We start from the raw sequence: 14,753 nt of genomic DNA, 5'->3' as shown, positions 1-14,753 counted from the left end.
TAAGCCACCGGCTTGGTTAGAGGATGGCCCACTCTACATATAAAAATATCGATTTGGTGATATATTGTCGTCCTTCCTCATGCAATATGATAATTGATATGCCAGGGCAAATATCAATATTTTAATTAACAAATGAAGGTGCTCTAAAGTAAACATTCCCTATCTCCTCTCGGTGGCGCTGCTCAAATGGACGAGGGAAACTTAGGTGGAAGTAACCTGGCTGAAGAAGAGGGAGTTTACAGCGGGATAATGGCAGAGAACGATAAGATATCAGAGACGTTACGCACTTTCGTTGCAATGTGATATTATTGGTGTCGTGGACACTGTATCGCGTATTGAAATAGTATTTATTTTAAAGCAATTATACACTTATAATGGGTAATACATTCATATCAGTGCTAAAATCAGCCTCTTAAACTATTTATTGTGACAGCAATTCGGTTATATGTTGCTTTTTTTTGCTTTTTTCATTTGTATTGTATTGTTGTTGCTGACTGTGAAACAATTAGTCCCTTATGTGAAATCCCTTAAAAATACATACTTTGTTCATAACAGGCCCAAATTGTATATACATTCTGATTACATACAGTTTAGATTGTGTATAGTATTACACTTGTTATTATTTATTTATTTTCCATGTAGGTTTTAACTAATAAAGAATGAATGACCAAAGAGTGACAAAAAAATTTACATTTAAATAATTACACACATTGGGTTTATTGTCCACTCTGAAACTAAGGTTCCTTTAACCTGCAACTTTTCCAGAAAAGTTACATATCGTGCACTGAACATTTGAGTGGCTGGTATTCAGTGTGCTTCACAGCTTTAGAGATGTGGCTGTAGTTTATATTAAAAAAAAATATACACTCATGCTCAGGGGCACGCATGTAAATCAGACATAAAGAGGTGAAACAGCTTCCAGGAGTCTCGTCACACAAATGGGCAAGTACAACACTCCCAAACAGATGTTTGTGCCATGTGGACGCGAAGAGCTGATAGACACTGATGATGAATGACAGACAGCGGAAGGAAGAGGAAGAGGAACTGAATGCAGCTGTCAGGGGAAACTACGCAAGCGGCAGAAAGAGGAGGGAAAAAGTGAGGAAGATAATGAGATACACTGCAGAAGATAATAAATCAACAAACTCTTATATCTACGAGTCTATTTTTAAATCACACACAAATATGATACGCTTGTTTTAAAAAGGTAGATGCACTCATGTCCAGACACTCTTGAAGCCAGTGGATAATGAACATATTTAAAATGATTCCTCCCAAAGAAATTAAGATTCAAAAGTGAAGAGATTTACTTTTGAAAGTAAATCCCTCCATTTTAATGATGTGCAATACTATTCATTCATTCATTCAAGACTAGTTAGTGAACCCCCCCATTCTATTTACATTTCAAATGAAACAACAGCTTGCACACATACAAATAGAAGCTATGGCTGCTGCAAATACCTAACGCAGAATAGTCTGTACTGGTTAGAAGCAAAGAGTGTTACAATTACATGAGGCAAATGGAAACAAATTAGCTGCATTACTATGCGCATAATGGAAACAACCTGAAACATCAAGTGCACCGTTTAAAAATATTTAGCATTGTAGATGTGTTGATAGTGACAGTGCAGACAAAGACGCGGCGAAAGAGTGACAGAATGAAAATCAGTAATTAGTCTCACAGAGGTCATCGCTCGTCATTCAATCTCTGGCACTCACTGTCAGTTCTCTATAGTAAGTCTCCCTCCTTCTATACCACCTTTCCTCAATTACTTCATTTTTCATCAGTCTATGCATCTGTCTCCCTTTAACTCATCTCCTCTCTCCCACCTCCTCTCAGTTACTCACTCCTCACTGTTAATGCCGCTTGATTCTCCGACTTCTGCTCCTTTTAAGTCACACTCCCCCTCCCTCCTTCCCTCCCATCTTCATCTCTTCCTCCTACTGACGATGTACGGTGTGATGAATATTGGCTGAGAGAGCCGCAGAGAATCTGCAGGTAAGTATGAAAAAGAGACGCCGTTGAGTAGAGGGAGGGCCTGTGAAGGACGTGGGCAGAAGACGGAGGGAAAACAGAAAAGAAAATAGCTAAATCCAACATGACGGAGATAGAGAGAGTCAGAAAATACAAATGTACAAATACACATTGGCATGCAGCGTATACGGCACAATACCTATAACAATGCAAATGACTACCTGCATGCATACGCACAGACGTACATGTTGGGATGTTGCCTGCGTCTCATTATGAACTCTGTGCTCTCAGAGGACAGAGATTTGTGTGTGTGTGTGTGTGTGTCACTGTCACGTGTGCATGATTTGTGCACAAGCTACATGGAGGTCGAACTATTTGTAGATTTGTTGGTTTGGTTTGGCAAGTCTGATTTCACCATTGTCACATGGTCCCGAAGTCCAAATGTCCTTGTGTGAGACTGAACTTGATGATCAATGACAATGATCATCACCATTGACATTGACTGTCAAAACTCTCATTGGATTACCTTTGGACTAATGAAAACAACTGACATAAGTAGTGTCTGATAGATAAGATGACATCCATGGGGAGGTATAATTGAAAAAAAAATTGTGTAAATTCCAACAACATTCTCTGCTCTAAAGCGTTACACACACACACCTAACCAAAGCCTTATCCTTAACCTTCACCACAGCCAGTTCATGCCTAACTCTGACAACCTAACCCCAATTTAAACTTAACCAGTTCCTCAGAATTAGGACTGGTCTCCATGAGGACTACTGGTACTGACAAGGTCAGTGTTTATACCAGAAAAGGTCCTGAAGAGACAACAAAAAATAAGTATGTGCACGCACACACACAAACACCCACACATGCTTTAGTGGGGACCAAAGCATCTTAACGTCACTGTTTTTCAGTGTAAGTACAGAATACTAAACTGCAAATGTTAGGTTTCCTCCTCTTCACACATTATAGATGTGTTTCAGTCAAGACTAAAAACAGTTTCTCTCCTGTTTTCCCTGTTGTCCAGTGCCACTCCAGTAGTTGACGACCGCCTATGTGGCACATGCCTGGAGCTGTTTTCTAACATACATAAAGTGCGAGGAGGAGAAACTCTGCATTTGCTTTACATGCAGTTTAGAATTCCTTCAATAATTAAATGCTAATTAGTCTGTAGATCACTGTAGGTGGAGCCATTTAATTAAGAGTGCTACTCAGGAATAATTACTCTACAGCAGATATTAAACCAAGGAAAAGAGAAAGATGTGAGCTTTATGTTTAATGAAGGACACTTTTGTGTTAAATGCTCTGCAGTTCGCATATTCACATATGCAAATTTTCTCTGAACTCAGAGGCAGTAAGCCCGGGAGATTTGATCACAAGCATTTGGACTGGAATATTTCTCAATGCGAGAAATCTCGCAAAATGGTGCATGATTAGGGGGATTTTATTTTTCCCTTTGCCACATTTTTACTTCATTAATAGGGTCTGGAGGGATGTCTTCTACATAAACGTCGATGCATGTTGCTATGTGATACTACTTACAAAGCTCACTCTGATCTTAACTAGTCAGGCAGCAGTCCGTGAGCTCTGTGTGTGAGTGTGGCACTGAGGAATATAGTAATGGCGATCGGAAACTGGGAAAGGAGAAGAGACTCAAAAAGCCTGTGAAAGGTATACTGTGGTTAGGGAGAGTCTGAGTCAGAAAGAAATGAGGGAGAGGAGGAGGAGGAGGAGGAGGCCGAATACAACATAATATAATAAGATGAGTGGAGGAAAGAATGCCTGAGGGGGGAAAGCAAAGAGAAACAGGGTGTCCTGTTAACATGCCGACTTACCAGCACACACATAGACTCACACACACACTGCACAATGACAGGCCTTCCAATTTTAAATATCACTTCCAAACACGTTTCTGTCTCGCTGTATCTATCTTAGAGAGCTGCTGGTCACAGAAACGGCCTCCCCTCCACCGTACCTGCAGTGAAGCTGCCTGACACACTTGGTTGCGGGACTTTGTTGTGCTTTACCTAATGATGAATTATGCATGGGACCGCTGTCATTTTGAAAAATATAATTACCTCAGTGATAAGGCAGATGGTCCTGTTTTGTCTGGCATATGCTGTGCATCCGTTAAGAACACAAACAGAGATGTGTGGATGTGTTACTGTGTATACGTTTAGCCAATGCATGCTGCTTGTGGAAAGTACTTCGGTATGTTATGTTTGGCAGTTTGACAGTTAGAAATTTCAATTTTCATTTGTGAAAATTGCTGAATGTGATTATGATTTCATTCAAATAGAATAGAGCGTTTGTCAGGTGACTGGGAGTGGACATTAAACACGATGCACGTGTTTTTTTTTTACTCAACCAAAGGCTTTTGAATATTTAAGTGAGATAAAAGTGGTCGGACTAAAAGCCAAATGAGAAAGCAAAGGCTGGAGAGGCGTTAAGAGAGGTCGACACTAACCATCATATCTGTCTCATAACTGTGATACATCATCGAGCCGTTTTATGCATCTAAAACTAAATAATAAATAACTAACTAACTAGTAAATAAATAACTGATATAAAAATGATTTTTCAGCTTTTTTATTTTAGTAATAGGTAGTAATAGGTCTGCTACAGTTCACTGAATGAACTTTCCCTGATGATAGCAACTGTGGAGACACTTTGGAGTATTGGTAAGTATCAAATAACTTTCTAAGGTATTAACTGTATCATTCCTCCTATTGTCACAGAGGAGAAAATGTACTGTAGCGGGAGTGAGAACTGACTCTAGAACACAAAGGGATGCACTGCTGCTCTCTGCTCAACCTCATACCCTCCTTTTCTTAATTCCCTCATTATCCTCCCTGCTATCTTTACCTCCTCCCTTTCCAGATCACCCACCTCAGCAGAATACTCGTATTTCTCTCCTCTTTTTTCTGTCTCAGCTCATATCATCCGTGAAGTGTGCTGTCCTGCCTCTGTCTTTCATTTGCCTCCGTTTCTCTCTCCTCTTTCATTCCGCCTCCCTGCAGTCATTCATTTCAGGGAAGCCCAAATCCGGCTCTCTAATTAGCCTGGAGATATGCCGGTCAACATAAAATGGCAACACACAGAGAGAAAAACACAGAATGATAATTATATCAACAGAGTTGGACTAGTGGACAGGCACAGACTGTACCAGTGGGTAGGAGCACTATTCAATTAGGTGGATACAATATAAACAGAGATGTAAAAAAATAAAAAGGCATGGATGCCAAAACGGCATCTCCTGTGCAGTCCCAATAAACAGTGACTTATTTGTTTGTTTTAAATATAACCATTTGCATTGATGCTGTGTTTTTTTTGTTATTGGATTGCGATGTTGTAATCTGTGGTCTTCCTGTTCCATGTCGTAACCTCAACTGAAACATATGAAACTAAGCTGTGACGTAAGCTGCAGGTGCAACGTCAATCGATCACTTCAAGTACGCACACAAGTGATTAGTTACACCTGTAACTGGAGTTCTTACATTTATCCGAAGCACACAAAGGCATGTTAGTAGCTATGTGAATATGACATTAATTACAATGAAAATAATGGATTCAAAGACACAAAGACACAAGCATTTGCTCGTTTCCTGTCCATTAAGACGTTTTAAAATCACAATTAACTGGGTTCCTTTAACATTCAGGAGCCAAACTTAATCAGGTTTGTTTGGCCATATTGCCCAGCCCTAATTACACCGCTCACACTTTGATGTTTAGCAGGTCTACACATGTTCACCACCTTGTTACCTGCTGTCAGTGTCAGTCTTTTTGCGGCTAACTCCCTGTTCATTGCTGTTGGCAGTCACCTTCCCTTCCCCCCCGCCCACTATGTCACCCCATGAACACAACTGTTGGACTGTGAAACCGCTGAGCTTCACTGTGTGGAGGTCTGGCTCCTGACGAGATAAAGCCTTGTGGACACTTGACAAGTTTCTCTGACATTTACTTTCAACCTCTAAATTGACAGACGCATGTCATTGAACAAGCACTCCAGATCAGTGATAGCTTTAAGAATGTAGAGTTATTTTTAACAAAAACATATTATATCTAAATATAATATTGATATAGATGATACAGATAGATATTTCGGTCTTAAACCAAAGTATTAAACAAACAAAAACAATGTTGACTTGTGTCTGTCATCCTGAAAGTGGCATGACTGTCAGTTTCATTGTGATCTATCCAGTATTAATGTGGGACATTTACATCAAACCACAAATCTCACCCTCATGATGACTCCAGGGGAAAGCTGAAATTTCTTGAGTTGGTACATTACAGTATTTTACAAATTATGTTAAGCTCATTAAAAAAGTTTTCCAATCTACATCCACAAAAGATTTGAAAAAAATATTATAATTTAAAAGGAACAGAGAGATTTAAAAAAAGCGAGGATTATTCAGGGCTAAACTGATGGAACAAAGTAACTAAAAAATCAAAACCCAGTGTAATATTTAAAGGAATTATATTAAATAAGTATGTTCAGGAAATATAAAAAGAATGTAGAGGCTGTGTCAGGCTGCAGTTATTGTATTCATTGCGACAAAGGGGCAAATTTAATGAGATAACTATTCTTTCTGCTCCCTTTAAATCATATTATGGAGATTTTGGGTTCTTTTAAATTGTCCTTTCCTTTTGTCAATGAATGAATGAAATAAATAAACTAAACTCAATTAAAAAGGATCACCATGTATGTCTATTTCATCTTACTGTAATTTCGGTGTGTACAACTGACAATGTTCATTCATCAAGCAATGCTGCTGATGTGGCTAAACTGTAAATGCCACTATAATTTGTTAACACCTCTCTTACGATAATCATGTATTTGTAAATATTTCAAAACATGTTGTCGTTTTTGTTGTATTTATACATACATACGTAGGAGGTTTAGTCTAATTAAAATACAAACTGGATAACCGTACAGCACAGTGTTCAGGGTCATCGCTGCAGTTGAACTATTTTGAGACAATTAACTTCATATAGTTTGTTTTAAACTCCTTGCTGCTTGCTATCACAAATAGCAGAGTTCACTACTTGTATATGACCATGGAGACTTCAAACGAGCACTGAAAAAGGAACCACATGACTTCTGTGCTCACTCGTCTAACAGATATAACATTATTGTAAAGGAAGGAACATTTGTGCTTCAGGCCAAAAAGCATCTATTGTAGACATGTGGCATTCAAATATTAACAATGACTACAAGAGTTAATCTTCTCTGACTCATTCCGAGGCTTCAATTCAACCTCAAATCCAGCTCTTCCCTTGTTGGTACAGAACATTTCTCTGTCTCAGCCCGACATGTGGGAATCAGAGATATAGACAACAACGCAGAGAAACGCAACGATGAATGCAAGTCAAACTAAAGTCAGACATTTTTTGATACAGTGGCTCTGATATTCCTATTATAATGTATTTAGTGATATGAATTATTATTCAACATATTACATATTAGTTACAGCAGATAATATATCTTAAAACAAAGAATAATAACTAGAAAGGCTCTGATGAAAACTGCGGAGGAGAAAGTGAGATTTTTCATTATGAATAAACTCTAAAGACACCTCAAGCTGTAAAGGAAAGACAGGGAAAACAAGTGTGACAATTGAGTAAGCTGGAGATAGAGAATATATCACAGATCAAGAATAATAAAGATAGATAGTGACAGGCGAGGAGGGCCGGAATAGAGAAGACACAATCTGACAGAAACCTTACATCCGGCAACGCACCTCTCTCTCTCTCTCTCTCTCTCTCTCTCAGAATTTGAAGCAGTATTAGAAGCGTGACCCTCAAAGGCTTCAACTCCCAGCTAAGGAGGGCAACGCCTTGAAGTGACATTTGTGCCGTGAAGGAAGAGATTATAGAAATGAAAAAGTTTTGTCGAGATAAGCTTGAGATTAAAAAAAAAAGAAAAAAAAACCACTGCTCACAGAGATGATGAATACACACATACATGTTCTCAAGCAAATTACACAACATGCATGCTCACGCTCACACATGCACACAGACACACACACACACAGGTCATTGCCCCTCTGGCTAATACATTATAGCCAATTTTGTAAGGGGAAGTTTGTTCACTAAATATTTGATGCACACTCCTAGAAGCAATGAGATTAACATCCAACAGCTGACCAATAGGGATGTGACCAAAGGCCTGTGTGCACACATTATGTGTCACATAAAGTTAATTAAAAAAGCGTGAATTTTTACACAGCTAAGAACAGCATCAGTTACTCATAAGGGTCTTAATGTTAGAGGTTAGAAATAACTGAAAAAGGGTGAAAGACTGGTGTGAATATGAACTTGGGGACAGATTTAACTTTCACTGTGCCATTCACAGATTAAAGCAACACAATTTGCATCTACATGTTGCTGCAGCAAACATGCCATGATGAAAGCAAATGTTTGCGGACATCTGAGCATTACTCTTGAACTTGCTGTGCCTGGTTCTGGCAGTTTGAGTGACTATAAGTTACAATCTTTTCGCAGTATTCTTCCCTGCTCACTTGAACTGCGTACAGTAAAAAAAATGTTTTCATCGGATGAAAAGATTCTGGTTCTGTGTTAATATTATTATTAAAATTTACTCCTCCGTTAAATAAGATTTTAGACATTTCCCTGGTAATTGTTGGAGATTAACCCACACTTTTAGGATTGTTAAGTCTTTTTAACTGATCTACAGTTGGCATTGTCTGGCTTGATTCTTGTGGCGGACCCTCACCCACAGCCACATTTTGTGAGGACAAATTTAACTCCATCAATTTCTGGTGTCAATGGACCCGTTATAACTATTTTGGTGAGCTAGCTCAATATAGTTTGTTCATTGAGGGACACACAGCTTTATAGCATGTACTTCAGGGCTGTTTGACACACATTTATTCACATTTAAAATTGGAGGTCTTCTACCTCAGGCACCTGACCAGCTACATTATGTCACCTGGGGGAACAGCACATTGTCCCTTTTTGGCGGAAACTGAGAGAGACACGACTATCACTCGTTTGTTTTTCATCTTCCACCCTACCGTTGTATGTCATTATGTTATGAGAAGTATTTAAAACACAAACATAGCTGATTTTGCTCAGACAAAGAGACCAGCGGTAACTTTATGGGGTGCAGGCTGCAGTCTGGAGATTAGAGCGCCAGCAGGGATTTGCTGAGGATTAATGTAAACCTGAGCGAAACAATGAATACTATTGGCCAAGATTGTTTAAGGGGATAAGATGTTCACAAAAATCTGGCTGTATGTGGGAGTGAGAGTGTGAATCAGTGTGAGCCAGCAACGGTGAGTGAATGTGTATGATTGTCACGGTAAAGGCGGGAGCATGTGTGTGAGTGAGAAAGTGTGTGTTACAAAGCTGTAAAGACCAGACAGTCATATTTGCATAACTTCAAATGCAAAGTAGGCTTAAGGGCTGAATCTGCCACAGAAATCTACACGTACAGTATGTACTGTAACTCAAATATGATCAGCTGATCACGCTACAGCAACTCACTGCATTAAGAGAAGTAGAACGGGGAAGAAAGGTGATTTAAGTGACTTTGAACCCATTTGTTGGTTCCAGGCAGTATTTCAGAAACTGCTGATCTACAGGGATTGTTATACACTATTGATTTTTTTACATTATGACTGACCACATCTATAGAAAATTTAAATCTGTGTTCCACTGTACACTGTTCACAACCGCACACAAACAAACCAGGATTTTCAGAAACGACAAAAAGTCATGCTCACCAAAGTCGACAAAGGAGGATTGTCCAACAGTGCTGACCGGCGGATGTGCTGGCATGACTTCAACTCTGGTGAAATTCCCGTCCTGTGAGAAAAACAATTATGCAAACAGAAGCCAGAGAAAAGAAAAGAGAGGGATTAGGCAGTTTCATTAGAGCTCATACATATTATAACTACTAGACTGTTCATGAGTCATGAATAAATCACCTTCAATTCAATATAGTGTGTCATGTATCTGATCCACTGGCTGTGATGTGATACATAAACGTCAGCAACAAAAGTGGGCAAAATAAACACAAGGACTCAGTGCTATTACTCTACAGGACCATGGATCAGTTGCCTTCAATGGACGATGGCAACTTAGCTACAAAGAATGGCTTGTGTGTAAGTCATCATACAATTATGTCCAAACAGTATTGAAAAACAAATTCAAAAACAAATGTCACAATTAAGCGAGGGCCAGCAAATGTTTACACGTTCTTGAAACATTCACTGAATCAATGAATTGTTAATACAACAAATTGCTTTGTTTGTCTGACCAACAGTTCAAACCGAAGACATACAATCTATTTTATTCTTAGACGAGAACCGTCACCAAATATCCTCACATCCAAGATGCTGGAAACCTCTATTGTTTATGCTTGGAAACTGGCTTCAATATGTGTCGCAAATTTTCCACACTTCTCAAGTTGTACTGAAGACAGCTGCCTTTTTAGAGGAAAATGGTACTGTGGCATATCCTGACAAGGTACGTGATCACAGGTTTAACAGCTTGTGCGTGAGTTTGCATAGAAAACAACGGGTGAAAGTGTTCTGACGCACATCGGATGCCGCTGGCATGTGGTGCCCTTTAAAGAGGAGAAGGCAGAGAGAAGAGGACGTAAGCATATTGCTGGGAAATGGAGGTCATGTATGATAGCAGTGTGTGTAGATGTGAATCTGGGCAGAGCAGAGACGAAGTAACAGGGAGACGGAGAGAGGCAGAGATGTACAAAGATTAATTCAGGGACCGTTCCATATATTGTGTGTGTGCATATATATGTAAATAAAATGTATTAACTGCTCAACATTTACATAATATAAACAGCATGCACACATTAGTATTATTATTATCACCATAAATGAGAAAATAACATTCAAATGGACATATTATATTTCTGCTTATCAACCGTTCACTTGAGTAACGTTGATCTTCTACTATCAAATGGCACTTTTCCACTATATACTGTATATCCGGCACAGCACAACACTGGGTTTGGTACCGTTTTCCAATACTATAGTACCTCCTCAACGTTGGCGGAGTCATCACAGCACGGTTGCATGACACTGCTGTGATGTCGTTTTATACAGCGACACAGCAGTTTCACAATAGAGAATAGTGAGTTGTAAAGCTGTTAGACTCAGTTAATTAAGGAGATTTGTTCAGTACTTCCTGCAAGACTGGAGCACAGTCTCCGTCTGACACACACTGAACGGCGGAAAGGGTTGCAATGTGGCTCGCCGCTGTCTGCAGTGTGGTTGCGAAATACAGCACACTCCTGTTAATTTTAATTTTACAAATGTCCTTGCTAAAAGTTGGAGATTATTTAAGTCTTTTTAACCGATCTAGAGTTCAGCATTGTTCTGTTTGATTATTGTGTCGGATGTCGCGCTCATGACTCTTCCAGTGACGATACTCTCTGCCAATCAGTGGCCGGCAGTATTTTGACGTGGTCACATTTACAATCGGCTCAGCTGGTTGGGAACCTGCCAGGTCAGGTACTAAAAAAAAGGTACCAGGTACCAGGTGCTATCCCTAATGGAAAAGCAAAAAAAAAAGTGCAGAGTCGAGCCGTGCTGGAACTGTGTAGTGGGAAAGGGCCATAAAGGCATGGGCATGTTTCTGGTTGAACAAAGGATTTTCTAAAGTGAACATGTGACTAACATCTTCTACAAACTCTACAAATTCTCTTTTTTTTCTCACAGCAGTCCAATTTTGTGTCATCACACTTGGACAAACACTAAGCACCAGGGAGGTAGATAGAAGTGTTTTTGAGAGGAAAATACAGAAATGCCAGATATTGATATTTAGCCTTCTGTTAGCGTCACAGTTCTAAATTACACACTGTCATTGCAAGCGCCCGCTTGATCATCCCCATGACAGGCAAGAGATTAATGAATACTGCTGCCAATGTGAAGGACCAGTAGATTTATTATGATGTAACCTGACGTTCTCCTTAAGTCAGTTAGTCCATCCATATTTTGACATTTGAATGCATTATTACTTGACTGGAACAATGCATCCTGAATATTGATGGATGTTCTAATAATTTGGAGAAATGCAGGCTTTTTTGAAGGATTTTTTTTTGGGATAAGCGAGACCGTGAGTGAACAGACCAACAAAACGGTATACACCCTTTTTCAACATGTGTGTGCTTCAGTATGGAAAGAATACACACAAACAATTTTATAAATTAAGTGGTGATGGTAAAACTAACCCCTGCATTGCATTTACAGATACAGTAAAATAGCATTTTTATTCTGACTGTAATAAGGATTGATTAGGTTTAGATTTCAATCTGTGTGCTAAGCACAAATAAGGCTGACTGTGACTGAAACCAATGCCAGAGAGATGATACAAACCCATACAATGGTTTTGTATGATTTTGAAAAAGTGCTACACCTGTACAAAACTGCAATAAAAGAATCTTCTATCCCAAGAATTGGTAGCTGCTGCTGTGCCGGGCATTGTGCATGTAAGGGCTATCACTATATTAGAAGGCTTTTACTTCATCAGCTCAAAATTGGCAACGGGAGAAGTTCAAACTTGAATCTTAAAAACCTGTTTGAGCTCAAAATATACAGCCTAAAAGCACATCAGAGTAATTATCGCGTCATCCAGCAGATAAAGCGGCACTCACAGCTGTATTCACTCTGCCACCTTGCCCCAAAATAAGAGGATACTGTTAAGTTGTTTACTTGTAAATGGAGGACATAATCTAAACAATCACAACACCAAAGCATCTGAAAAGCAGCCTGAGGAAGTATTTCTGGTTCTACTTCATGGAACAGTAACCAACAAATCTGCAGACTCAGCTGTTAGCTTAGCAGTTGGCTTTATTCAGCGGGGATGAACCATAGATGAGCAGCCCAACCTCATGTGAGAGTGAGTATGTGTGCATGCAGGGGAGGGGGTCACACAAATGTCTTTGACAGCCCTACTACAGTATACAGTGTGGATTCAGTCGATGTCGATTAGACCAAACTTAATGAAACAAACGTGCACACACACACAAAAAGGTGCTTCAAAAGGTTCTCGGCTTCACACTTGGTGCACCAGTGCTCAAGATTTGCTATCGGTCACATGTTAAAAGTTTCAGATACTCCTGAATAACATGGATGACTTCATCGTTTCTCTCTAAATTGTGACCACAAAAGTAGGATTTCAGGTTGACAGGTAGAGGTCAGCTGGTGCCAGGTCAGGTGAGTAATGTGGGCAACTGATCATAGATACATTCGGCTGTCTCTCCCACTGCCACCTGTGCTGTGTGATCGTTGTTCTGGAGCGAAAGCACACCAGCTCGAAGCTCTCCTCTACTTTTTTGAACTTTTGATTTATTCTTCAGTTATTGTAATTCTAAAGCATACAATGGTTTGATCCATTTACAAGAAGCCAGCTATGAGCACTCCCTAATGTGTTGGACACTATAATCCATGACCACTTGATCATCCATGGTTGCTGATTGTGGGTGTCCCTACAATGGGTCATATTCAACTGGTTGAAATCAGTAACCAGTTGAATATCGGACAGAGAATGTTGACCATTCATTTGTGGATTTCCTTGGGAGTAAAACACTTTTTAAGCAGATAGGTGATCAAAGCTACTATTGGCCAAGGGGATAAGATGTTCACAATAATCTGGCTCTATGTGGGATTGAGAGTGTGTATCAGTGTGAGCCAGCAACGGTGAGTGAAAGTTTGTGTTACAAAGATTGAGGATTGAGGCAGAGAACTTTTGGAAGACACAAAGAGATGTATAAACACACACATCAACATGCACAGAAGCCCCTACAGATGTGGCAATGGGGTCTTAATTCTATGAGTTGAGGATGAGACCTCAGCGTGATTAATGGGTGCTGGTTGCTTGATTGCAGAATGACATGATTAAAGCCGTGTGTGTGTGTGTGTGTGTGTGTGTGTGTGTACGCGCGCGTGCATGCCTGTGTGTGCCAGATAGCGGCAGTTTAAAAACAGCTGACTGATGTGTGAAGATGAAAGGATTACATGTCATGTTATTATCCTTCCCTTCTGTTCATATCACGCCCAACGCGTATCACAGGCGCACTCGCGCAACAAGCACAGCTGCCGTATGACAAATGCACATTTGTAGAGGTGTAAGACATTTAAGAGCCTAAGAAAACTGCAAGAGAATGAATCTAGTCTGTAGCAAACTGATGTGATTCAACATGGCTCCGACAACAAAATGAACCAATATGATGCAGATTTAATGAAAACACTGATGGGAAAATTGTGTCTATGTCATGTTATGTACAGTGAAGGCTCGGAATGGTCGGATTAAGTGCCCATGTGCCTGAAAGTGTAGACATGCAGTGTATCAATCTTTAATATGAGGCCAGGATAAAGTTACTTTAACAATTATCTTCAGAATCAAAAAGTCTTTGAAATATTTCTGGATGAATTGGTTAGTGGTTCAGAAAAGGCTGATCTGTGTCAAGCATGAAATTATGCACAGTTTGAATGACTTCTGTTGTATGGAGCAAAGAAACCACAAACTATTCACTTGATTAAGAATGCATATTCATTAAAAAGCTGAAAAGTCCAATAACTTGTTTTGAATATTAAAAAATAAAGTAAATGAAATAATCGTTTTATCAATTAAACATGCAGGTCTAAAAGAGACGATAAACTAAGATGCTGTAACTCACTAAATCCTGTCAAATCTAAATATATGATGTTCAAGAAAGCACTCATTTTTTGCACTAAATACAAAATCGCAAAAGTATGTTTGCAGACCATGAATTAATGAATAC

The 14,753-nt window shown here is 39.4% G+C and overlaps 1 protein-coding gene across 1 annotated transcript in view; it reads right to left on the bottom strand.

The window, feature by feature from the left end:
- itfg1 (integrin alpha FG-GAP repeat containing 1) overlaps positions 1-14,753 on the bottom strand; it is a 114,551-nt gene that overhangs the window by 72,573 nt on the left and 27,225 nt on the right. The window contains exon 8 of the mRNA XM_058630204.1: positions 9,727-9,808. Within this exon, the coding sequence (XP_058486187.1) occupies positions 9,727-9,808 (82 nt within the window). The remainder of the gene's footprint in view (positions 1-9,726; positions 9,809-14,753) is intronic.

The sequence above is a fragment of the Solea solea genome, chromosome 5 (assembly GCF_958295425.1).
Source record: "Solea solea chromosome 5, fSolSol10.1, whole genome shotgun sequence".
Taxonomy (NCBI): Eukaryota; Metazoa; Chordata; class Actinopteri; order Pleuronectiformes; family Soleidae; genus Solea; species Solea solea.
This window is presented reverse-complemented; position numbering and strand designations above follow the sequence as displayed.